The 23,216-nt window shown below is 33.9% G+C and overlaps 3 protein-coding genes across 3 annotated transcripts; 2 read left to right on the top strand and 1 right to left on the bottom strand.

The window, feature by feature from the left end:
* The first annotated feature begins 8,470 nt into the window (after window positions 1-8,470).
* Window positions 8,471-10,916, top strand: LOC134264707 (uncharacterized). Its single transcript, XM_062746973.1, has 2 exons — window positions 8,471-8,734; window positions 10,488-10,916. Exons 1-2 carry the CDS (start codon window positions 8,488-8,490, stop codon window positions 10,913-10,915), a joined length of 675 nt encoding a protein of 224 aa, XP_062602957.1. The 5' UTR covers window positions 8,471-8,487; the 3' UTR covers window position 10,916.
* A 3,548-nt stretch (window positions 10,917-14,464) lies between these two features.
* Window positions 14,465-20,073, bottom strand: LOC134264704 (THUMP domain-containing protein 2-like). The gene is made up of 10 exons (XM_062746970.1): window positions 19,940-20,073; window positions 19,549-19,675; window positions 18,100-18,347; window positions 17,677-17,754; window positions 17,494-17,546; window positions 16,788-16,875; window positions 16,540-16,611; window positions 15,704-15,818; window positions 15,331-15,451; window positions 14,465-15,094 (listed from the first exon to the last, which is right to left on the bottom strand). The coding sequence occupies exons 1-10, from the start codon at window positions 20,024-20,026 to the stop codon at window positions 14,506-14,508; spliced, it is 1,578 nt and encodes a 525-aa protein (XP_062602954.1). The 5' UTR covers window positions 20,027-20,073; the 3' UTR covers window positions 14,465-14,505.
* Window positions 20,074-22,969, top strand: LOC134264705 (uncharacterized). The gene is made up of 4 exons (XM_062746971.1): window positions 20,074-20,201; window positions 20,671-21,134; window positions 21,507-21,706; window positions 22,129-22,969. The coding sequence occupies exons 2-4, from the start codon at window positions 20,681-20,683 to the stop codon at window positions 22,672-22,674; spliced, it is 1,200 nt and encodes a 399-aa protein (XP_062602955.1). The 5' UTR covers window positions 20,074-20,201; window positions 20,671-20,680; the 3' UTR covers window positions 22,675-22,969.
* Window positions 22,970-23,216: the final 247 nt, after the last annotated feature.

Genomic DNA, 23,216 nt, shown 5'->3' with positions numbered 1-23,216 from the left:
TTTTGTCCTTTAATCGGCAGTCAGGGCCATCAAGAATGGGGGATCTGTTTCGTGCCAGTGCCTACTGCACAACGGGTTCTCACCGGGTGCTCTGACCACACGCGTATGGGGTGTAATTTAAAATGTTGCTTTATTCGATAATCTTGTGATGTATGTACAAAATCTTATGATGTATATCCAAAATCTTGTGATGTTTGTTCAATATCTTGTGATGTATATTCAAATTTTTTTGTTGGTTTGAACATATTTTATTGTTTTGATGTTATAACAAAAGGATTGGACACAAGTTCTTAAAAACTTAGAACGTCCTCTCCTTTTTTTGTTGTATGTTCAATATCTTGTGATGTATACCGGGTATTCTAAATGTTGTTTATTCAATATCTTGTGTATATTCAAAATCTTGTGATGTATGTTCAATATCTTGTTATGTATATTCAAAATTTAAAGGGACCATCTCAAAATAAAGGAACATTTACTTTAGGATAACAGAAAAGTGCCAATATTTCGCTTTTGAATCCAAATTATACAAAACTTTCATAAACTTTTTGCTATTTTATAATATTATACTTTCATGTAAATTAGTTGAATCTGATTGGTCGAGAAACATTTGTTAAAAAACACTATAACCCGCTGAATAATGAATCCACGCCCTCAAGCGTAGCAACAGTTAACAGTTGTTTGACGACGGGTAATATTCTAAAAAAAAATAGCAACTGCGCAGAATTTATGCGCGTACGGTTCACTGTTACTAGTATATGTATTTGTATCAAACATTCAGTATGATATAATAAATATTGCAAGAGGCGCAGCCGAGGTTGACAATGGTTTTCGAGGGGTGAAAATTTTCAATGTTACACTCAACTACATACAATATTTATATGATATACATACTGTATGATGAGCAATGTTATATTGCACATTATATGTTAAATACACAAAAATTTATCGTCTTGTTACAGAGGGGCATCTAAAAATGTCAAAATTTAACGAATTTTCCTGTTTTTATGGAGCATTACAAAACATGACAAATGCAAAGGATTTAACCAAGAAAATAATGAAATGACTGAAAGCTTCCACATTCTAAACCTATCTTATATTGGATTCTTGGGACAATTAAGTAGTGGATTAACAGCGCAGGTAAGTAAAAACTTATTCTACATTTATATAGCATTTGGATTTGTATTCCATTCGAAATAAATGAAAATTACATGGAAATCTCTGAGAAACTTTCTTGTAAATCCTTATCTTTTTTTTTTTTTGGGGGGGGGGGGTGGGGGGATTCATTAAAGATAAATATTAATTGTAAAGTATTTTCACATGTGTATATCTAGATTTGAAAATTTTCATAAGATATTATATAAAAATGGTTTTCTGTATTTCTTTTCTCTTCACTACATAGCATTTCTTGCATTGTTTTCATTAGACGAGTTTTGATGAATTTGTTCAATATTTGATAGATTTACTGGGTTTTATAATTTGAAAAATATTGTGCATTGAAAGAAAGATTTTCATTGGTAAAGAAAAGTTTCGATGTTATTTAAATTTGCAAAGAGAGTCCTGGAGAAAAATAAAAATAATACAGTAATCGACGATCACAGTTCGAAAACATGCCAAGGTAAACTGCAATACGAGGATCGTTCATTAAATAATGCGAACTGTCATATACAAATAGGTTAAGTACGTGATACATATTCTTACTACATGTACTTTCAATCTCTCAAGGCATTCCCTGTTACTGTAGTACCCTTTTCACATGTCTTAGGTCTTTTTATCCATAAACAGAAAACCTCAGCATACTCGTCTTTAAGAATGCCCAAAGACACAGATGAATGTAATTTTGCATGACATATATGATATTTTAGCATCTTCCTTTGGTTGTTTTAATGCGTTCTAGGGAATAAAAGGAAACAGTTTAAGAATAAAAGGGCTGAGATCTAGAAAGTATGGATGATGGAAAAATTTTTGTATGCTTTCTTTGCCTCAAATTCTTACTTATCTCTCTTAGATTATTATACTCCGCGCTTGAAAATCGGGAGGATATTATAGTAATCGGGATGTCCGTCTGTTAGGCTTTGGGGGTACCCATCTCTTATCTACAACTCTCTTTTACCACTGACTGAAATTATCTGACACTTTCACAAAATCTTTATTGCATACTGTAAACCAACTTTTATTCGCAACGACTTATTTTGCGTTTTCTTGGGGGTTAAGTAGTTCGTGACAATTTATTTTCACGATCAAGCCTTTTTGCATCGGTTGTTAATAGATTCAGAGACTTAAAAGGGACGGTTCTCGGCGAGAAATATTCACGATGAAGAGGCTCTCGCGAATCTCGCGAAAATTTCTCGCACGCGAATAAAAGTTGGTTTACAGTATTGCTATTGTGCACATTGTATTTCATTTCTTAATAGAACACATATTTTGGGTTTTCAAGAGCAAAGTATGGATACTTAGGGCACTTATTTTGGGTCTCTCAGAGCAAACATGGACTTCGTCATTATACTTGTAACCATACAGGAGACCGGGGTATCATTTTGCGACTCGTTTCTCACAGTGCCTGTAGATTTTTTTTTTATATTACCCCATTTTCACTCAATCAATCGTTTTTTAACACTCTTGGACACATGCAGCCATCATGAGCCATGTATTTTCATGTCAGTATGGGATATTCTTGATCTTTTGAGGGATTCATTGCGTTGAATCTATGATAAAATAAATTGACAACTATTCTATATATAATGGTAAATCGTAACAATTGTATATGAATAAAAGATGAAGTAGAAAAATTGAAAAAAAAAACATAGGTAATCAGAGATTACAGAGCTCACCTCAACGAATGTTGTCTTTAAGTAAGGCAAAGTCACACAATTAACCAACAAAAAGTGTACATTCCAAAAATGAAAATATTTAAGCAATTTTGATCTGATACTTTGAAATAGACCTACATAAAAAATTTAAACTAGTTCTTCTTCATGAAAATGTAATCAAAATCCAGCATCTGAAGCAAATTTGAGAGTTTTCATCTCTTGATGCAACATTTGTGCAAGTTTGGTTTATACAATGTTATATAAGCCTTATAGTTTTTTGGTAATAGACCTGCACCCATAACTTTTACCTGGTCTATTAACTGAAAAATGTATGTCGAATTCAGCATCCGAAGCAAGTCCATTAGTGTGCATCCTAAGATGTATCGTCCATGCAAGTTTGGTCAATATAGAGCTTATAGTTACTTGGAAATGAAACCTACACCAAAAACTTTAACCTGTTCACTCAACCAGAAAATGATGGTCAGATTCAGCATCCAAAGCAAGCCTGGTAGTATGCATCCTTAGATGTATCATCCATGCAAGTTTGGTCAACATAGGGCTTATAGTTACTTGGAAATGAAACCTGCACCAAAAACTTTGACCTGTTCACTCAACCGGAAAATGTAGGTCAGATTCAGCATCCGAAGCAAGCCTGGTAGTATGCATCCTTAGATGTATCATCCATGCAAGTTTGGTCAACATAGGGCTTATAGTTACTTGGAAATGAAACCTGCACCAAAAACTTTGACCTGTTCACTCAACCGGAAAATGTAGGTCAGATTCAGCATCCGAAGCAAGCCTGGTAGTATGCATCCTTAGATGTATCATCCATGCAAGTTTGGTCAACATAGGGCTTATAGTTACTTGGAAATGAATCCTGCACCAAAAACTTTAACCTGTTCACTCAACCAGAAAATGTAGGTCAGATTCAGCATCTGAAGCAAGCCCAGTAGTATGCATCCTTATATGTATCATCCATACAAGTTTGGTCAATATAGAGCTTATAGTTACTTGGAAATGAAACCTACACCAAAAACTTTAACCTGTTCACTCAACCGGAAAATGATGGTCAGATTCAGCATCTGAAGCAAGCCCAGTAGTATGCATCCTTAGATGCACCATCCATACAAGTTTGGTCAACATAAAGCTTATAGTTACTTGGAAATGAAACCTGCACCAAAAACTTTAACCTGTTCACTCAACCGGAAAATGTAGGTCAGATTCAGCATCCGAAGCAAGCCTGTTAGTATGCATCCTTAGATGTACCATCCATGCAAGTTTGGTCAACATAGGACTTATAGTTACTTGGAAATGAAACCTACACCAAAAACTGCACCAAAAATGTTAACCTGCTCCAGAAACATTAACCTGGTCATTCCTTCGCTGAAATTGCAGCATCTGAAACTTTGACTGGTACAATGAAGCACACTAGAACCATCTTCCATGCATGTCTAATCAATATAGGACATAAAAGTACTTAAAAAGAAAACTGCTCCAAAAAACTTAACCTGGGACGCCGACGCCGACACCGACACCGACGCCGACGCCGACGCCGACGCCGAGGGTATTACATAAGCTCCCCCAACTTCGTTGAGGTGAGCTAAAAAACACACTAAGATCCCGTGTTAGGTGGGCCTTCGCACGATAAGAAAATTCATTATACTTCTAAATGGTCCTGAGTGCCACGTATAGATCTTAAATCTTTATGCATACAGTATACTAGTATGGTGTCACTTTTATAAGCGAAAGAATTATTTAATGAGATGTTCAACATATCATCAATTGATATTAAGACATTTTTCGTTTGCTCAAAGTTTCACTGCTAACACCCCGTTCTTGTTGAGCGGTTTCAAATTGCAAACCACGTCTTTCAAAAAATAAAACTAATCGATAATCATTTTTTGAAAACGGGTATGATAGACTTTAAAATCGGTCAGAAGTAAGTGACAGATCGATTATAATTTTAAAAAAATCCACCCAGGTAGCCAATCCAACGGTAAGTGATAAAATTTGTTTTTCATATATCTTTACTTATAAATTGAGTTTGGAAAAAATATAATATAAAAGAAATTTTTATTTATTTAATAACTCACGACAAGTTGTATCATGTAAATTTTACCGTAGAGTTTCGTATTATTCGGAATTATTCCTGCATTATATATCATTCAGGATAATGAATAAACATCTGGATTTGTTTCTAAATCAAATACATGTACAGTTGTATTGATCTGATGTTGGTTCAATTGTTAGCTTAATTGAGCCTACGATCTTTTCTTATCAAATTTTCTCCGTTGCATGTCTCTCGTCGTAGTTGTTGTCGCCGTTGTCGTTAACTTTTAAAATTTTCATCTTATTCTCAAGAACCACTGAACCAATTTCAACTAAACTTGCCATAAAGTATCCTTTTGTAAAGGGAATTCAAGTTTGTTCAAATCAAGGGCAACACCCTCTTCCACTGGGAACTAATTATGAATTAGCAAAAAATTATTGGCATCTTAAATTTTAAAAATATTCTCAAGAATAATTGGAACAGGAAAGATGAAACTCAAGTGGAAGCATCCTCAGGTAGTGCACATTTAAGTTTGTTCATATCATGATCCCTGGGGGTAGGGCGGGACCACAATGGCTGATCAAAATTTCACATAGGAATATATAGGAAAATCTTTAAAACATCTACTACCACCTTTAGTCGTTACTGATTGGAATGGGGTGTTGAATTTTATGCAAGCATCGCAAATTCTCACAATTATAAAGCACCAATACCTGATGCTCTTTTTGATCAAGACTGACGTTAATTTATAAATATTGATAAAAATAGTAATTGATCCACCAACTGTTCGTATCCACTAGTCTTTATCATCCAGTATATATGAAATATCTATGGAAATGTCGGTATCTGACAGTTAGTCATCATTTCTTCTGTTGTCACTTTTTTCTTTACCGAATTTTCAAGCAGAATTTAGCTGCATTATTCAAAAGTTTGAAGAAAAAACTTCACGCAATAATTAGATTTTTGCATGTCCGTTATAACAAAATTATTGAATATTTAAATACCAACACACATAAATGGTTTCCCTCTTAGTTGTTTCTGTAATTGGTCCATATTTTCACATTTTAAACACTTTTGAAGTAAACATGAAATACTGTGAAATCAAAAATTTTCGTGGGGTTTTGATTTTCGTTGTTTTTGGTGCATGAGAAAAACCACGAATTCATGTCAACCACGAAATGTACAATGTACATAATTACTCAACAATTCTTCATAAATGAAATCAAACCACAACGAACCAAGTGTTTTTTTCCGCAAACCACAAATATTTGACCCCACGAAAATATGTGACTCTACAGTACACATACTGGGTAATACAACTGTATGTGGTTGTGAATAAAGATTATGTTATCGCGTAACTTAATCAAGATTAAGTCTTTCTGCATTTTTTCAATTTGACTTTCAACGAAACTGCTGATTTTCTTGTTTCTTGTCTCATAAACTTGTTTGTCAATAATTTATCTCGTTTTAGAAATTGTTCATACGTGGAGCATGCTCTTGCGTATCGAATCAATTGAGATATATTAACTCCGTATGCAGGTGATGAAGATATATTGCTGCATAAGTAAGGGAAGTTGACGATAGAAAAGTGACATCACGTGTATTATAGAGCTTGGTTAAAATATCCAAGTATGAAACAGATGTGTCACGCTCTGTGGTATCTTTTATCTCAAGCTCCCCGGGATCGTATCTACATAGGAATGGAAATTACCACTGTTAATTGGCAGTCCATCGGCGATAAATCTATATGTTGATTTGAAGACCACTGCAAGTTTTTTCTTCTTTTCACAGATAAAATTTTGCACAAATTCTGCTTCATATGAATAAAAAAAAATTTGGTACCCATGGGGATTCCAATGGATTAATGAAAGACCTGATCTCCAAAAACCATATAGATATTGTCAATCAGAAACTCAAGCATCTTTCTGTCAACTTCAGAGTACTTGTGTGTGCAATCAGAATGTGTTTTAACAAAATAATATTGCAAATGACCAATGACCAGGTAAGTAAATTTACGAGTTCCATTTTGATTGAAAAAAACAGCTGTCAATGATATCGAAAAGCCTGGACTTTAATTTATCAGGGGCAAAGTTGTAAGTTTTTAAGCTGTTGGTTTTGGTTAAGTCTTGTTATTTCAAGTTGTCCAAAAGTTCTTTGGAATTTTTGAGTATCCACATCTGATTCACACCACTTCTTGAATATCGTATATTTTTACACAGTATTCTTGAAATTTTTCCTATACTAATGTCAATATCTTAGTGAGGAGTAAAGAAAGAGGCTTGGTTGAACATTTACTGGAACCCGCAATGTATCTTTGATTGCAAGGATTCCTTTGAAGTTTTGGAATCCAATATATATATATATATATATGGTACATGTAGTTCAAAATCATTTTGGTTCTTTAAGATATTAAAAATATTCAAAACTGACACATGATTTTGAAAGATTTCTTCCTTAGAAAAAGAATTATGAGTTTAAGTTGGATTACTATTTGTAGAATCAAATCCAAGTTCTTCTAATTATAAAATACAATTTATACAATGAGCCTTACAAACAAAGACAATGTTGTTACCTGCTTTGCCAGTAGGGACCAGTACATGCTGATCATGTAATCTATTTATTTCTTTTTTCACTTCTGGATTATTGAATACAGAAGGAAAGATGGTTTTCATATTACACCTCAATTCTTTAATACGTGATTTCAACATGGATCTAATACATTTAATCCATTCTGATAAAGTGTCAACGTCTTCTTTTTTCATATCCGGTCCATCGTCTGGCGTAATCTTCAATGGAGTCCATAATTATGAAAGTGATGTTACAATATTGCCCATTGTGTCGGCATAACCTTTTTGCGACTATTTTTTTTAAACAACCTCACTTCCAAGTAATTATTGCCCTCCCAGGTCCAAACTTAATTGCATGGATATCATATATGGATACACTTCAAGGTATTATTTAGATTCTGCGTCTATTCTATTTTATCCAGCTGCTGAAGCAGATTAAGTTTTAAGCATTTTTCTTTCAATGGACTGACTCCTTATTTCGCGACTCTAGAACAGACCCTCTAACCACTGCGCCCAGCGTGCGGCGATAATTTGAAATTCATGAGAAAGATGAGGTGTAATTAGTTAGTCAATTGTTTGTTTATAATCCCTTTCTGTAACTTTTTTTTACTAATATCAACACGGCATCACTTGCCGGTTAAGACTGCAAAAGATCTACACTCCAGTAATTGGCACTTAGGGCCATTGAATAGTGAGGGATCTTTTTGTGCCAACACCTACTGCGGCTAGGGTCCTTGGTTTATCTGTAACAGTTCTCATCTGCAGGACCGGTCTCCTCGTCCCGCAGTGAGATTCGAACCCGCGAGGAATAGATCAACTCCTTACTTCGCGACGTTATCTAGCAAAACTCTAACCACTGCACCCCGACCGCAGGCTACTATGTCGATGTTAGTTTCAATGCATGATGTCTTCCCATGATCAAGTGGAGCTCTTGGCTGGTAGCTTGAGATCTAGGTGTGAAGAGGAAGATTACTGGGATCATATATAAATAACAGCTTAACAGGGCTTTTATTGTCAATTAAAGATTTTTTTTTCTTTTAGATAGTAGACAGCAACAAATAACATGGCAGAAGGAAAAAGCAAGGGTAACTTTGAATTTCCAGAAACAGATGTAACTTTAGTTGTAGAAGACGAGAAAATCCACGTAAACAAAGCTGTCCTCTCTCAACATTCTCCAGTATTTAATACCATGTTTTCTGGTAGCTTTAAAGAAAGCACTGCAAAAGAGATAACTCTTCACAACAAAAAGGCGAAAGATGTAATTGAGTTTCTTAGATGTTTTTATCCCAACATGGAGTATGCAATAACAGGTAAAACTATTGCAGTATGGATATTATTTCTTTGTTTGAATTGGTAGATATAGAGTGTGTGGCTGGGTGTGTGTGAAAGAGAGGGAGGATGTATGTGTGGGTGTGTGTTTGAGAGAGGGAGGGTGTGTGTTGGTGTGTGTTTTCATTGTTTTGTGACATCCTCTATAAAATATTTTGATTTCATAGAAAATACTCTGTATTGTTCTTTGTCAAGTTTCATTATTGAATTTAAATCCTGGTCTATTTAATATTCAAAGCTTTCTGATAAGGTGCAGATTTAATTTTCTTTTCATTTTATGACCATAGGGGTAGGGTGTTGTTAATGTGGTTGATCAAAGTCTAAGGACAGATGATACAACCAAAAAATGGATGCCTGGATTGGTATACATTTCTTGGCTTATTTTTGTTGCAATTGATGCAAATATGTATGAAATGTTGAGAAATTTCTTAAAATTCTTTTGTGAAACTTAGAATGAAATATTAAAACCTTTGCGATGACACTTGTTCATTTTATTCATTAAAACATGACAAGTTGTTATAGTTTGGTTGTATCATCTGACCTTAACATAGTTATACACATTTAGGAAAAATCTTTTAAATTGGAAAGCCATGATTAATCTTATTTATATGGAAGCACCCGTTGTGGGGATTCAAGTTTATTCAAATCATGAATTAATAGAATACATAGACGATTTAAAAAAACTGATGATGAAGAACAACAAAGTCATGATCAGTTATATTTATATGGAATCATCCACGGGTAGTACAGTGTATATGTTCATATTTGCTCAAATCATGATTTCAGGGAAAAGTGAGGCACCACAATGGACAATCGAAGTTTTTCATAAAACTGTACAAGATCGATTAAAAATCTGTAAAAATCGTTTTCGGTGGAATAGCAAAGCCATAATCAGTAGTCATATTAACTTAGAAGCATCCACAGGAAGTGTATATTACATTTTGTTCAAATCGCAACCCCTGCGGGAAGGATGTGTAAACAATGGATGATCAAAGAAGTATAAGGAAAAAAAAATTTAAATTCTTTTACGAGAAACAGTAAAGCCATGATAAGTTATAACTAGTACATGTATTTTTAACACGTATTCTCTGTAAGCACCAACAAATTTACTATAGGGCTATGAAACGACATTTCTCGGATTTTGTCTTGGTACAAACCTAAAGAATATGGTGTCGGAAGTTCCACACGTGCACTAGGTTGTCATGGAAACGGATCCATTGAATTCGATCACTTTTAGCCCTTTTTGGCAAAATGAAATCATGAAAATTGAGGAAATCTAAATGAATATGATCCATTGATTTTGTTAGAGTGTATTAGATACCGATAAATATTCATGTGAATTGCCTCAATTTTCACGATTTCATTTAGTCAAATAGGGTCAAAAATGGCCGAATTAAATGGATCCGTCTCCATGTAATGTCAACCAAGTGCACGTGTGGAACCTCCAACACTATTTTTACTAGTTTTGTACTAAGACACATCTATGGTGAAAATTTCATCAAAATCCGAGACATGTTGTTTCCAAGATTTTTGGTGCTTACAGAGAATGCGTGTTAATAAGCAAATAGTGTAGATAATAGTTTGTGCAAATCGTAACCTCCGAGAATAAGAATGTGCTCATACAAGAGCCCCACACTTACTCAGATGAGTGTTGTTGCCCATGGGTCTCTAGTATTTGATCATTTTAACAATCTACTAGTATTAAAAAAATAACGGTATATAATTTTCTTTCAGGGCACAATGTACTACAAGTACTACCATTGGCACATGAATACCAGTCCCCTCTTGTTGCTGATTGTGAGAATTTTATGATAAGCAAATGTAATCCGGATACAGACATAACAGTTGAAACACTATTGGATTATATCCTAGCAGCTGAAAAATTTGACCTTCAGAAGTTTCTTGACACCGCAGTGGAATTTTGCTCTCGTGTAGATTTTGATCATCTCCAAGGGAAGACGATTGAAAGAAAACAGGTTTACAAAAAAGGTTGGGTCTATGAAGTGCAGGAGACGGAACACATTTCTTCAAAATTTGCAAAAATGAAAATTAAAACCCAGCTTGCAATTTCAGTCAAACGACTTCAAGTTCTTGAAATAAATAAAAGAAAGGCAAAAAATAACGAAACAACTGAAGAAGATCATGTTTTAATGTTATCATAATTTATACAGATGTATAATACATATTGTATTTAAGGAATCACTGCCTAGTTAGTATAGTATGTCAGGGTATCAACGATAGTGGGAAACATATGAGATAATTTGAATAACGGGCTTCGCCCGTTATGCATGAATTATCCCATGTTTTCCACTATCGTTGATATCCCTGGCATACTATATTAACTAAACAGTGATTCCTTATATCTCAATTTCATTGTGAAATAAATTGTAAATTTAAACTTAAAAAATGTAGACTTATAGATTTAAATTACACGAGGACTCCCAGATTAATTTCAATAGTTCTCGCACACTGACGTCAAACACAAAGGCAGCCGCACGAGATTTACATGCATATTTGGCCTCCTTAGCGTCAGAGACAGATGCGCATGAGATTTCCATGCATATATGACCTCCTTAGCTCCTGACCTATCAACCTGCTTAATTTACATTATGGTAGAATTATCAAGGAATCAACTCCACTAACTTTTAAAGAGTTATCACAGAGAAAAAATATTAGAAATGGAACTATATAAATGTATACCTGATTGAAACTTGGTAGTACATGAGGCTTTTATAATAAATACTTTAATATGTAAATGTGTACATCAAAACTATATAAAATTATATAAATGACTTTCTCTGGCAAATAAACGCAGGGCATTGCACCTTTCACGGTGACTGAAGAAAACTGCAAATTTTTAAGCATGTGAACACTATTACTTACCATTAAAATGAAAACAAGATGTGTTTGTGAAACACTGTTGCCTCAGAAGATTAAACTTTTAATTTCTTAAATACAAATCAAATACGTTAGTACCCAATGCGTGATCTTCTCACAAGAACTACAATTTTTGAATATGAAAGCCCAAGCACCACCTGTTCAAAAGTTATTGCCAAGGTTAAGGTTTTTTAAAAGTCAAACTTCAGGGTCAAGGTCAAAGTTGTCGGATTCTTCAGAAAGGTCTTTCTCAAGGATAACATATGTGAGGTATGAAAGCCCTAGCCCGTACAGTTGTTAGTATCCAATGAAAGGTCGTCACACGGATTCAATTTGTGAAGTTTGAAAGTCCTAGTCCTAACTTTTCAAAAGAGTTATGGTTAATGTCTTTTAAAGTAGGTCAAACTCCGAGGTCAAAGTCAAAAGGTAAAAAATGTTGGTATCAATGCTAGACTTCTCACAAGAATTACATGTACATATGTTAATTACGTAATCCCTAGTCCTTATTGTTCAAACTTATGGCCAAGGTTAAAGTTTTTATGAAGAAAGTCAAATTCCAATGTTACGGTCAAAGTTGTTTGTATCCAATGAAAGCACAGGCACCTGACATTACTTATTTTTCTTTTAATAAAAATAAATATACACATACCTAATATTATTAGGTATGTGTTTATATTTTTTTTATTAAAACAAAAATAAGTAACGTCAGGTGCCTGTGAATGAAAGGTCCTGTCATAAAATATACATATGTGAAGTATGGAAGTCGCAGTAACTACGTATCAAAGGTTAGAGCCAGAATAAAAGTTTGGAATTTTTTTCAGAAAAATTTGTCAAACTCCAAGGGCAAAAATCTCTGATAATCATTAACAAGCATTGCAGTTTTATTTTCCAGTTGATTTTTATGTCCCCGTTATCGAATATCCGTGGGGTATAGAGTTGCCATTTCCGTCTGTCTGTTTGTTTGGCCGCAAAAACTTTAACCTTGCTCATTCCTTTTGATTTAGCGGAGCTTTGACTTTCATAATTCACATGTGTATTTCTTGTGACAAGGGGTCATGATTGGAACAAACTTGAATCTACACTACCTTAGGATGATTCCACATGAGTTTCATCTATCCTGTTCCTATGGATCTTGAGAAGAAGATTCTTAAAGATTTTTCCTATATATTCCTATGTATAACTTTGATCGGCCATTTTGGCCCCACCCTACCCCGGGGGTCATGATTTGAACAACTTGAATTTACACTACCTGAGGATGATACCACATGAGTTTCATCTTTCCTGGCCCAGTGGTTCTTGAGAAGAAGATTTTTTAAAAAACGCCATTATTTTTTCTCTAATTCATAATTATCTCCCCTCTGAAAAGGGCATGGCCCTTCATTTTAACAAACTTTAATCCCCTTTATCTAAGGATACTTTGTAGCAAGTTTGGTTGAAATTGACCCAGTGGTTCTTGAGAAGAAGATGAAAATGTGTAAAGTTTACAACGACAACAACAACTACGACAACGACAACAACGATGACAACGACAGATATCGGACAAATTTTGATCAGAAAAGCTCACCTGAGCCGAAGGCTCAGGTGAGCTAAAAAGTTATCAAAGTTTTTGCGGACAAACGTACAAACATACAGATGGTCGTGGAGAGACAGGGCAAAAACTATATACCTCCGAATCTTTGATTACAGGAGCATTAAAATATATCTTCCAATACTGTTCGTTAACGCCACATCCTTCATCCTTGATTACCTCTCTATACGAGTGAAAAATTCCCAAATAGGACGTAAAACAAAATACAATCAATCTATCATGATAAGCTGGAGTTATCACAAATAGCTTAATTGCAATTTTATATTCGAAACAAAGTGTAAGAAAATGTTTAACTAGCATGACATTGAAACCGCAGCGGTATCACAAAATAAAATACACACAGATACAAGCACTGTTTAATTGAAGTAAGATTTATCTGCATATTTAGTTTCAATGATGATGGGGTTGTTCATGAAAATGGTTCTATTAATTTTTTATTTCTATTTATGAAAACCCAAAAGTAATGCCATTATGATATATTGGTTTTGTTTGTTTGAGAAATTTGAACGCCAGTGGAGGGCTGCGAATTTAGACCTGTACTTGTCACATGGAACCTACATTCTAGAGCAAGCATTTTTACCACTGGTGACTTATGGAAATGCATTAACAAAGTAATACTAACTGTTATACAATGAAAATTACGTATAGAAATCAATTTAATGGTAAAGGCAATACCTAATTTCTAAAAAGTAATTGTAATGTAATGCATTTCTTTACAAAGTAAGTCCCAAGCTTGATGGATAAATAACTTTATTTTTAATGTGATCATGTACTATTATCTTTCTTACACTTGAAAACGTGTAAAGTTCTGACTGACAGACAAACGCTTGACAACAGATGATCAGAAAGACTTACTACACTGTAGAAGTTACAGCTTCCTGAAATACATGTAGTACGTTAATTGTGGAATCGTTGTCCCCAGAGCAGGGTAGAATCATAATATGAGTTCAAAGTTTAACATGGTAATCTATGAGAAAAATCATTTTTAAATGTTTATAAATCTTCTGGCAAGTTTATCAGAAACAGACCCAAACTTCACTATATAAATGTGTTATCTTCTACAAATCTGGACTCTAGTTTTTTTTTTAGGAAAGGTAAACAAATCTTTTAAACATTTTCTTTTAAAGAATATTTATGCCAAGGTGACACAATTGAGTGTTGGGGCCCAAGGACAATGCTGTAGTTTCAAATCTGCCCCAAAAATGAAGAAAAATATCAGCTTTTTGTCCTGTTTATATTCAAATATTTAATTGTCCTCTTTTCTTCACAAAAAAAGACATACATGTATTATGGTTTCTTCAGTACAACAATATATGAGTTTGTTTCTCCCAATTTGATGTAGTGATCACTGACATGCTTGAATTGCTCTAGAGCAGAAGACAAATCTGTCACACCTCTCTCAAGGTCATCACACTTTACATCCTCACAATTACCGATACTCTTTAAGGAGTAGGTTAACTCATCACATTTATCCGTCAATTTACTATCCTTTAAATCTGAACTGCTTGTATCACTCTGTAGAGCTTTCTCAGTTGCATGAGCATACAATTCATTAGGTAATGGGTAAGTTCTGATTTGAGGTGGTAGGGGAAGTATACTTTTTTCACAGCTATTTTTAGTATCACTCACAAGTGTGTCTGAGAAATTTATGTTTGCCTTATCTGTTTGTATGCCCAAGGATTGTTTTGATTGGTCACCAAGAACAAAGCAATGGTTTTCTATATCTTCATTCAGCTGAATACAGTCCTCTTGACCCTGAATGATCTGATTTTGGCCTGGATGTACACAAGGTTGAAATGAATTCCCTGCATTTTTGATACAGTGGTGCATTTCTTCACTGACCAGCAGAACCACTGTTTCATTCCTCTTTAGGACTCTAAAACAGGCATACAAAGAGAAATTAATGATAAATATGGATCTTGTAAGTTACATTTATTTAGATAATTTGTGAATATTTACATTGAAATTATAAAATCTGCAGAGGACTTCCCATGTAAAATATTTTATCTGGATCAGTTTGATACTAACATATATTTTGGGGGCAACATTTGCATATACATATATTATGTAAAAATATCAAATATATAATTACATGTATTTATGCTAAGATACCTGTACATTTCTTGGAGTAATGAAGCATGAAAGGCAGTTGATGATTCTTTAACACTGTACTTCTTTCCAAACGGTGTATCACAAACTATTCCATCCACACTCTCATTAGTTAGAGGCAATGCTGCAAAAAAAGAAATAGGGTCTGTTATATCCCAACAGACTTCTTTTGCACTTTATTTTATATTATTTTTGATAGTGTGTGGAGACTGGTAGTGGTAATGACAATGCCCCCTCCCCCTCAAAAAAATCTGAGTTTTTTGTGAATATTATACTTTTGAAGACTTTTGGATATTAAGACAAAGTCAAGTTGTTCCAAAACCTATAGAAAACCTTGTCATTATACATAATTGCTGAAACAGAAATTGCTTCCTACCTCTACAATCACCCTTGATTAACTGTAGTCTGTCGTGTACTTTCCCAAAGTCAATATTTTCCTGAGCCGACTTTAATTGATCATCACTGATGTCACAACCTATACAAAACACTCCCTGAAAATTACAGAAGAAGAAAATTACAATGATGGTGAAATATACATTTTGAAATTAAAAATGATCACTCCATAAAAGATTTGCTGTATGAATGTTTAAAGAAATTTATTTATTTATAAAACTGAAAAATTGAATGTACAGGGCACATGGATTACAAATTCTAGACTTTAAGGTCAAGATCTAGTAAATAACTTTAGACTAACTTTTTGGTGCTAGATCCATTATGACGTCATAATCAATTTCAACTTTCTTTTTCCCGTACTTTACGGCTTTAGTAGAATTATGTAGAAAATAGGGTATTTTCTTGACATTCAATTTCAAATCATATGAAAAGTAAACTGGATACCTATATTAAATTTGATATTGATTTAAAGAAAAGGCCATGAACGTACTAATTACCATTTTCTGATAGACTGTAGGCAATCTGGATACATTTCCTTTGTCAAATATGAAAAAAACTCCCATATTCATGTCTGGTCTTTTTAATATTTCATTGAAAATGACAGTTCAAAATACAGTTTTTCATCTTGTTTACCTACAAATTATGCCCCGAAACACCTTATTTGACCAAGCTAAAGTTGTAAAGCATCAATAAAGGAATTTATTTCTCAAATTTGATAAATCTGTAGGCACCTTTCATTTACTAGATCTTGACCTTAACATTATGTAGTATTATGGAGAGGGGGTGGAAAAAAAACAATAGAAAGTTGGAATGTTTTACCTCAATTTGTTTTGCTGCCTCAAGAAGTATGGTGGCTTTTCCACACATAGGATCCAAAATTACACTTGGATTCTGAGGAGGGGAAAAACACTATTCATAATATTTGATGTACTGAAATGAAGACATAACTAGGGAAAACAAATCTGTTCTTTAATAAGGGTAAATTATAACAACATATGGTTACTGAATATTCATCAAAATAAATACATGTGAATCATTAATTACATTTTAAAACATGTTAAAAATACCTTGATCTCCAGTAAATTTGACATAATCCATGTGACGGGTCCCCTTAACCCATGACATTTCACATAATCTCTTTTGGACAATGGAACTCTAAACAACCAGAAGAAGGGGCTAGTCATATATTATATGCTTATTAATTTGCAGATGTTTAAATGTTAACTTTGCATGAAAGGTATTCTATAGAATCATTCTTTATTCAAGGAGATATTTTTGTTATATCAGCATCATTTTGTGCATGCAAATGCTGAATGAAATTTATACAAAGGCATAGCTAAATTTTTCCAATAAACATGATAAATAAATTTTGATAATATCCTCACAAAAATCATGATGTGTGTCAATAGGACCATTATCACCTTAGTTTGGACTTTCAGTAGGGCGTGGCATTCTCAGCGCTATGTAATGGCGAATACTAGTAGATTCTCATTGGTTAAGAAATTAACAACATCAGGAACTTTAAATTGTTGTTGTCAACGATGAGATGACTTACACCCCACCTCTGTGCCATGAGAGGACTTTTAATTGGCTATTAACTACACCAGTTGACATTCCGCCAAATTTCTATCCTATGTACATGTATATTTCAACAGTGAAGGAAATCTGTGTAAATTTCAGAAGCTAATTAGGTAACGTCGAGAATCCCATGCCTTACAGAAAGTCCAAACTAAGCTGATAATGGTCCTATATGTGATAGTCAGTGATACTTACCTGGTCAGTGGAATACCAACACTAACATGAACATCATTCACTTGTATGCAAATCTAATAAAATACACAAAATCAGACTGACAATTCTGAGTAAATATAATGAAATGACAGTGTACTAGCTTGTTGCATTATATTTTATAGCGCAATTTCGATATGATCATTATGCAAACACTCTGTTACTCACTTCAATGTCTGGATCCTTGAAATTTACATTCCATCTCATCAGCTGACTAAGTTTGATTCCAATCTGTTTTGCCAGTAACTGAATGAAAACAATTTTTAAAGTATATTATTTTGTTTTTGTATTTGTTCCCCCTCAAACAATTACATTATATATGATTCCACAGTGTGCTATCCCTAGTTACACAGTGTTACTTTATAGTGGGTTTTCTTAGTGGGTGTAAAATTTTAGCATTTTGTCTCCTCAAAGGTTTGCCAATAATTTTGGCTTAATTTATTTTAAGGGTCACTATATAAGAAGAGTACTGAATATTTCAGGGATTAAAATTTTTCAAGGCTAATATCAAAACGCCAAAAGAAGCCAAAATGAGCACCCCACTAAAATGACCCGCTATACCGTATGTTATTAACATTTACACAGCAATACCTGAGCAGTGACTTTTCTTCCCAGTACACCAGAACATTTACAAGACACCCTGAAGCTGAGTTTCCTCTCCTGCTTGATTTTCTTGCTAGGAGGACCTTCTCCACCCTCAGGAATTCCCTCCCTTTGTAAAATGCCACCGTGTCTGGATTTCAGGTATTCTATTACACTTTTGAGGTCTTCATTCTTCCAAGAATCTTCATTTAGGATATCTGTCCTCAGATTGTTTAAAAATGTTGCCCTGTCTAGATCTGCATGTAATAAAATTTGAATCAAAAGGAATATACTGAAAAATATTCTAATCTGTTGTCTTTTAAAAAATTCTATTTGTCCTTGTAATTTAACTATGAGGACACTATTGATACATGTAATTAAGTTACCTATCAATCTCTGATATTGAACTTAAATAGAAAACATTAAGGCAAACTAGAGGTACAATGAGCAAATAGCTTACTAAATGATACCCCCGCCTCTGATATGATTATAATGACAAAGTCCCTGTTTTGCTGGGAGACCCGAAATAAGTGTCAGATCAAAAAGTAAAATAGGAGGTCACAATGGCGTCATGTAATAAAGAATCTGTGAAAGTATCATTAAATTTTATTCATTGGTATATGATGAGTTGAAGATAAGAAATGAGTACTCTTCAATATTATAGAAAAAACGGAAGTGTCAATGTTTTGCTCTGGAAAACCCAAAACATTTTTCCGATCAAATAGTAAAATAGGAGGTGCACAATGGCACTATTTAACAGTCAGGGGTGTGACTGAAATCCATCATTTTTAAAAATGATGGATAATGGTAATTTCTTCTAAGTATATAATGTACACAATTTTCTGATTTTTGTAAATATGACGTCTTTTCATCATATTTCCATTCTCAAGTCAATTTTCCCATCCCATTTACTACAGTAATTAGATATAGTACACTATCCTGCCATAGACCCTTGTGTAGAGAAACATCTTGACAAGTAATTGAAACCAAAATAATTTAGTGCGCCCCGTAAAACTAATGAGATAATTAAGTGCGCCCAGACCTAACAATTTGATAAAAAATGATGAAAAACAGTCATTTTTAATATCAGAGATAACTCTATTTCTAAAATAAATTTCAAAATAGAAATGACTGTTTTTCATCATTTTACTAAAAAAAGATGAATTTCCATCATTATTAAAAATCAATTTAATGACTGAAAATCATCATTTTTAAAAATGATGGATTTCAATCACACCCCTGACTGTTTAACAAAGATTCTGTGAAAGTCTCATTAAATTTCATTCAGTGGTATAACAGGAGTTGCTAATAAGAGATAAGTACCCTAAAATGTAACAGATGGACGGATGAAAAGACAGATGGACGGACATACCGATTTCTATATACTCTCCTGCTTTTCAGGGGGAGGGGGGAAATAAGGGTGATAAATTTCTTAATTATATACCCAGAAAGATGTACCTTTGTATTTGTTTGAGTCCACATGCAAGACCAGTGCAAATGCCCTCTCCACAGTCTTCAATTGAAGAATTCTTTCAATTTGGTTCACATTGCCTTGAAAATACACCTTGCCTTCAGATTTGGGAACCTGTACATAAAATGATGCCTTTCTTACAAATAAAGTCATAAAGGATGCTGCTACATTGTAAACGGTTTTTACAGCTGTATAATATACAGCGATCCATATATACATATTGACCTTACTGGATTTTATCTCAATAAGAGAATCTTTAATTTTTCAACATAAAGTTAAACAAACGTTTTAAACCCTTTTTATGCTTCTTCTTTTAGTTTTACTAGATATTGATAGACATCCTTAAAACAATTATTACCAAATCATTACATATATTACCAAATCACTACATAGATTAAACTCTTTGCGCACTTCTTGACAAGCAAAAATCTCTGTTCCTCTACCAGCAGTACAAAAGAAGCGCATGATTCTACTTTCACTTTCCAAATAGCTCTTCAGTGTAGGAAACAACGAAAAGTCTAAATTGTATAAATAATGCAGCAAGGCATTGATTTGGCAATTTCTCTCCAAAATTATCTTTAAAAAACATTTTCTTGTACAGATTGCTCTTAAATTCACCAAAGTCAACGTTTCCAGAAAGGTAATATTAAAATTGATATGAACATTGTCAATTTAAGGCGAAAAGCTTGAATACAATTTTGTGTTTATATTAGCAACGGATTTTTGATAAGGAAATTCTGTCCTATTTCTGCATTAAAGTTTGAAGATAGTATATAACTAATAACAAATTCAGTAAAAATATTAACAAGCATATTTTTATGCTGAAGAGCATTGACTGACAAAGCATGGCGGGCGACAATGCCCTTAATAAGTATTTGAACTACATGTGTTTGCTGTATGGCAAAGAATGATAACGGATTTGTGTTGATTTATGTCACTTAGTTTACATTTGTGTGAATTCTGTCAATATGAATGAGTGCTCAAAAGCTCAGTCCGAGTTACTCCAGCATGCTAAAGGTTCACTGTGAGATACTTTTGACTTGGCGCCGAGGTAGAATTTTTTCCAGAAGTTTCTAAAAATTCATTCCATATTCTCATTCTTTTTCTAGATAAACCATAATGGGTGGTAAAGCAGCCATGGAAACCAGATTAGAAGACTTCGTGAAGTCAAAAACTGCAGAATCAGTGTACTTAGATTTATCAAGTCCATCAATAATCGTGGTCAAGAGGAGGGGAAAACAGGGTTCGATTCTTCTCGGAACATTTTGGATGAATGTTTTACAGCATCCTAACAACTATCCGGTACAAAGGTACCCGTACAAAAAACTGTACGATAAAAACGGTCATTACAAAGTCATGTTAAGAGTAGACGATGTCTCCATCACTGTCTACATGACTACTGGTACTCTGACCATTCAGGGCAGTTTTGTCTTAGACTGGTTTCTGAAGAGATTTTCCAAGGTAATGGATGCTTATGATATGCCCCCTTTGGAGCCCCAGCCAGTGTCTGATGGATACCTGGAGCATGAAAAGAAGTGGTCAGAACTCATGAAGAAAGATGCTGAAGAAAAAGGTAGAGTTGTAAAAAAAAAATTTCAATTATCTCTTCTTGATATCGTAGCTAATTCAGAATAGTTCATCCACTACAAATTTCCTCTTTGCCCTTTGCAATGCAACTTTCCACAGAGGCAGACAGATTGAGCCTGGATAATCCAGAAATTTATCATATGTTCCTGAGCAAATTGTCCAAATTAATGAAATGTCCATTTACTGAAACAAAATTAGTAAATATAAATTTTTCCTTGCCATTTTTGTCTGGAAGATGATGCCTTATGACAGACAATTGGCATCCAGATTAAGCAGGCCCCACTCTCTTGCTAACCTGAGAAGAATTTTTTTTAAGAAGACAAAAATTAGTAACAATTATTACTTTTGTATTTTGTAGAAAAAATACTTCAAAAACAGAGAGAACTTGAAGAAAAGGCCTTGACCTTGGATGACATGCCACCTCTAGAAATAGCTTATGTTAAGGAAGAGACCAACCTCAATAGAGAGGAGGTGACAGAGGAAAAGAAGAGTGCTGACAAAGAAGAGACAACTCTGGAGGACCTCACTGAGGATCTGGAACTTCTGTCACTTGACCTTGTAAGAGTTTCACAAAATGTCCTTATACAGATGTATAAATAAACAAATTGAAAAAAGAATGTATAAATGCATTCTTAAAAGCCAAAATTATGAATTTAATAGCAAACCATCTATGTTCATATACATGTACATGTATAACTAAAAATAATATCCATTTTAAAATTGAAAAGATAAAAGTTGATAATTAAAGGCTATATAGTTCTGTTTCAAAATTTAGTGAGTGCAGCTCTAAATTATGTTCTTAATTTCAAAATTAACTTTTAAGACTGAATTTAATATTACCTTCTCCTAAACATGAAAACTAATATTGATCTGCAAATATTACATATTTAATTCTTTATGCTGCAGAATGTTCAGATATTAGCGGGATACATGTAAAAGAATATTGTATATATATACAATGCATTTATTTTTTATTATAGTGGACTGGAGATGTGCTAAACAGGCAACTGACACAGCTAGGAACACCCATAATCAAAGATGGCCCCACATACATTTACAAACTCTGGAAATCTCTGCTTTCTCATTGGCTGTCCAACCCTGACTGCCATGTTTACTTAGCCACGCCCTTCCTAGACACAGACAGGATGATTGACATCTGTGACCTTGTCCTCAAAAACTTCACTACAGCAAACATAGAAGCTTTCTTTGTACGCATCAAATGTAACTATACAGAAAAAATCTCTGATGTCAAGAGAAGCGCGCAAAATCATTTCCCAGGGAAAATGCAGCCCGTCATTGAATACAAAGTTTACAACAGTATTGTATATCCTCTCTCTACTTTCCACGCCAAGTTTATCGGTTGTACGGATGGAAAAGGAAGGGCAGAGGTTATGGTTACTAGTGCGAACTTCACAGCTGATCACTTCAAACATCACAATACGGAATCCGTCGCATACCATACCATGTCTGAAGCTGATTTTATACACAGATTCATCAAACCTCTATCACGCTCAAGGCAAACCTGAAATTAGTCTCCCATTTCTTATATTTTTAGAATAATATACACTTACATGTATGTAACTTACGCTAAGACAATTTATAGAGGCAAGAGGACTGTGTATCTATATAGTCAATGCAAACTGACCTGACAGGGTATATTTCTCTCAATTTTCATCTTGGAACTTTTACGGTTTATAGAGAGGATTTAAAGATAGGACATCTTGTAATCTTTGCATTACAGATATACATGTACGTACTTTAAAAAAGGTTAATAGATAATCCTGTTAAGTCAGTATGTGATACATGCATGTAGCTGTAATAATGTAGCCTCCTCCTCTTTTTCTTGGGGGGGGGAGAGAAAGAGAGAGAATCCAGAAAACATCAGATGAAAAAATTGTAGAGGGCTACATTATTAGAATAATAATATACACTTATGTAACTTATGCTAAGACTTTTTATAGAAGCAAGAGGACTGTGTATCTATTTTGACAATGCAAACTGACATGACAGGGTATATTTCTCTCAATTTTCATCATGGAACTTTTATGGTTTATACTTTAAAAAGGTT

Source organism: Saccostrea cucullata, unplaced genomic scaffold (assembly GCF_032062105.1).
Source record: "Saccostrea cucullata isolate Sc308-1 unplaced genomic scaffold, CSIRO_AGI_Scuc_v1 ctg2492, whole genome shotgun sequence".
In the NCBI taxonomy this organism is placed as follows: Eukaryota; Metazoa; Mollusca; class Bivalvia; order Ostreida; family Ostreidae; genus Saccostrea; species Saccostrea cuccullata.
Note: the sequence above shows the minus strand (reverse complement) of the source record. Positions and strands in the feature narration are given on the sequence as shown.

Coding starts and splice junctions, on each gene's coding strand:
- LOC134264705 (XM_062746971.1), top strand. CDS start 20,681: ATGGGTGGTAAAGCAGCCATGGAAACCAGATTAGAAGACTTCGTGAAG. Junction 21,135..21,506: donor GAAAGATGCTGAAGAAAAAG/GTAGAGTTGTAA, acceptor TGTATTTTGTAG/AAAAAATACTTCAAAAACAG. Junction 21,707..22,128: donor AACTTCTGTCACTTGACCTT/GTAAGAGTTTCA, acceptor TTTTTATTATAG/TGGACTGGAGATGTGCTAAA.
- LOC134264704 (XM_062746970.1), bottom strand. CDS start 20,026: ATGCGCTTCTTTTGTACTGCTGGTAGAGGAACAGAGATTTTTGCTTGT. Junction 17,755..18,099: donor GAAGAAAAGTCACTGCTCAG/GTATTGCTGTGT, acceptor GTTTTCATTCAG/TTACTGGCAAAACAGATTGG. Junction 16,612..16,787: donor CAAATTTACTGGAGATCAAG/GTATTTTTAACA, acceptor TCCCCTCCTCAG/AATCCAAGTGTAATTTTGGA.
- LOC134264707 (XM_062746973.1), top strand. CDS start 8,488: ATGGCAGAAGGAAAAAGCAAGGGTAACTTTGAATTTCCAGAAACAGAT. Junction 8,735..10,487: donor CATGGAGTATGCAATAACAG/GTAAAACTATTG, acceptor ATTTTCTTTCAG/GGCACAATGTACTACAAGTA.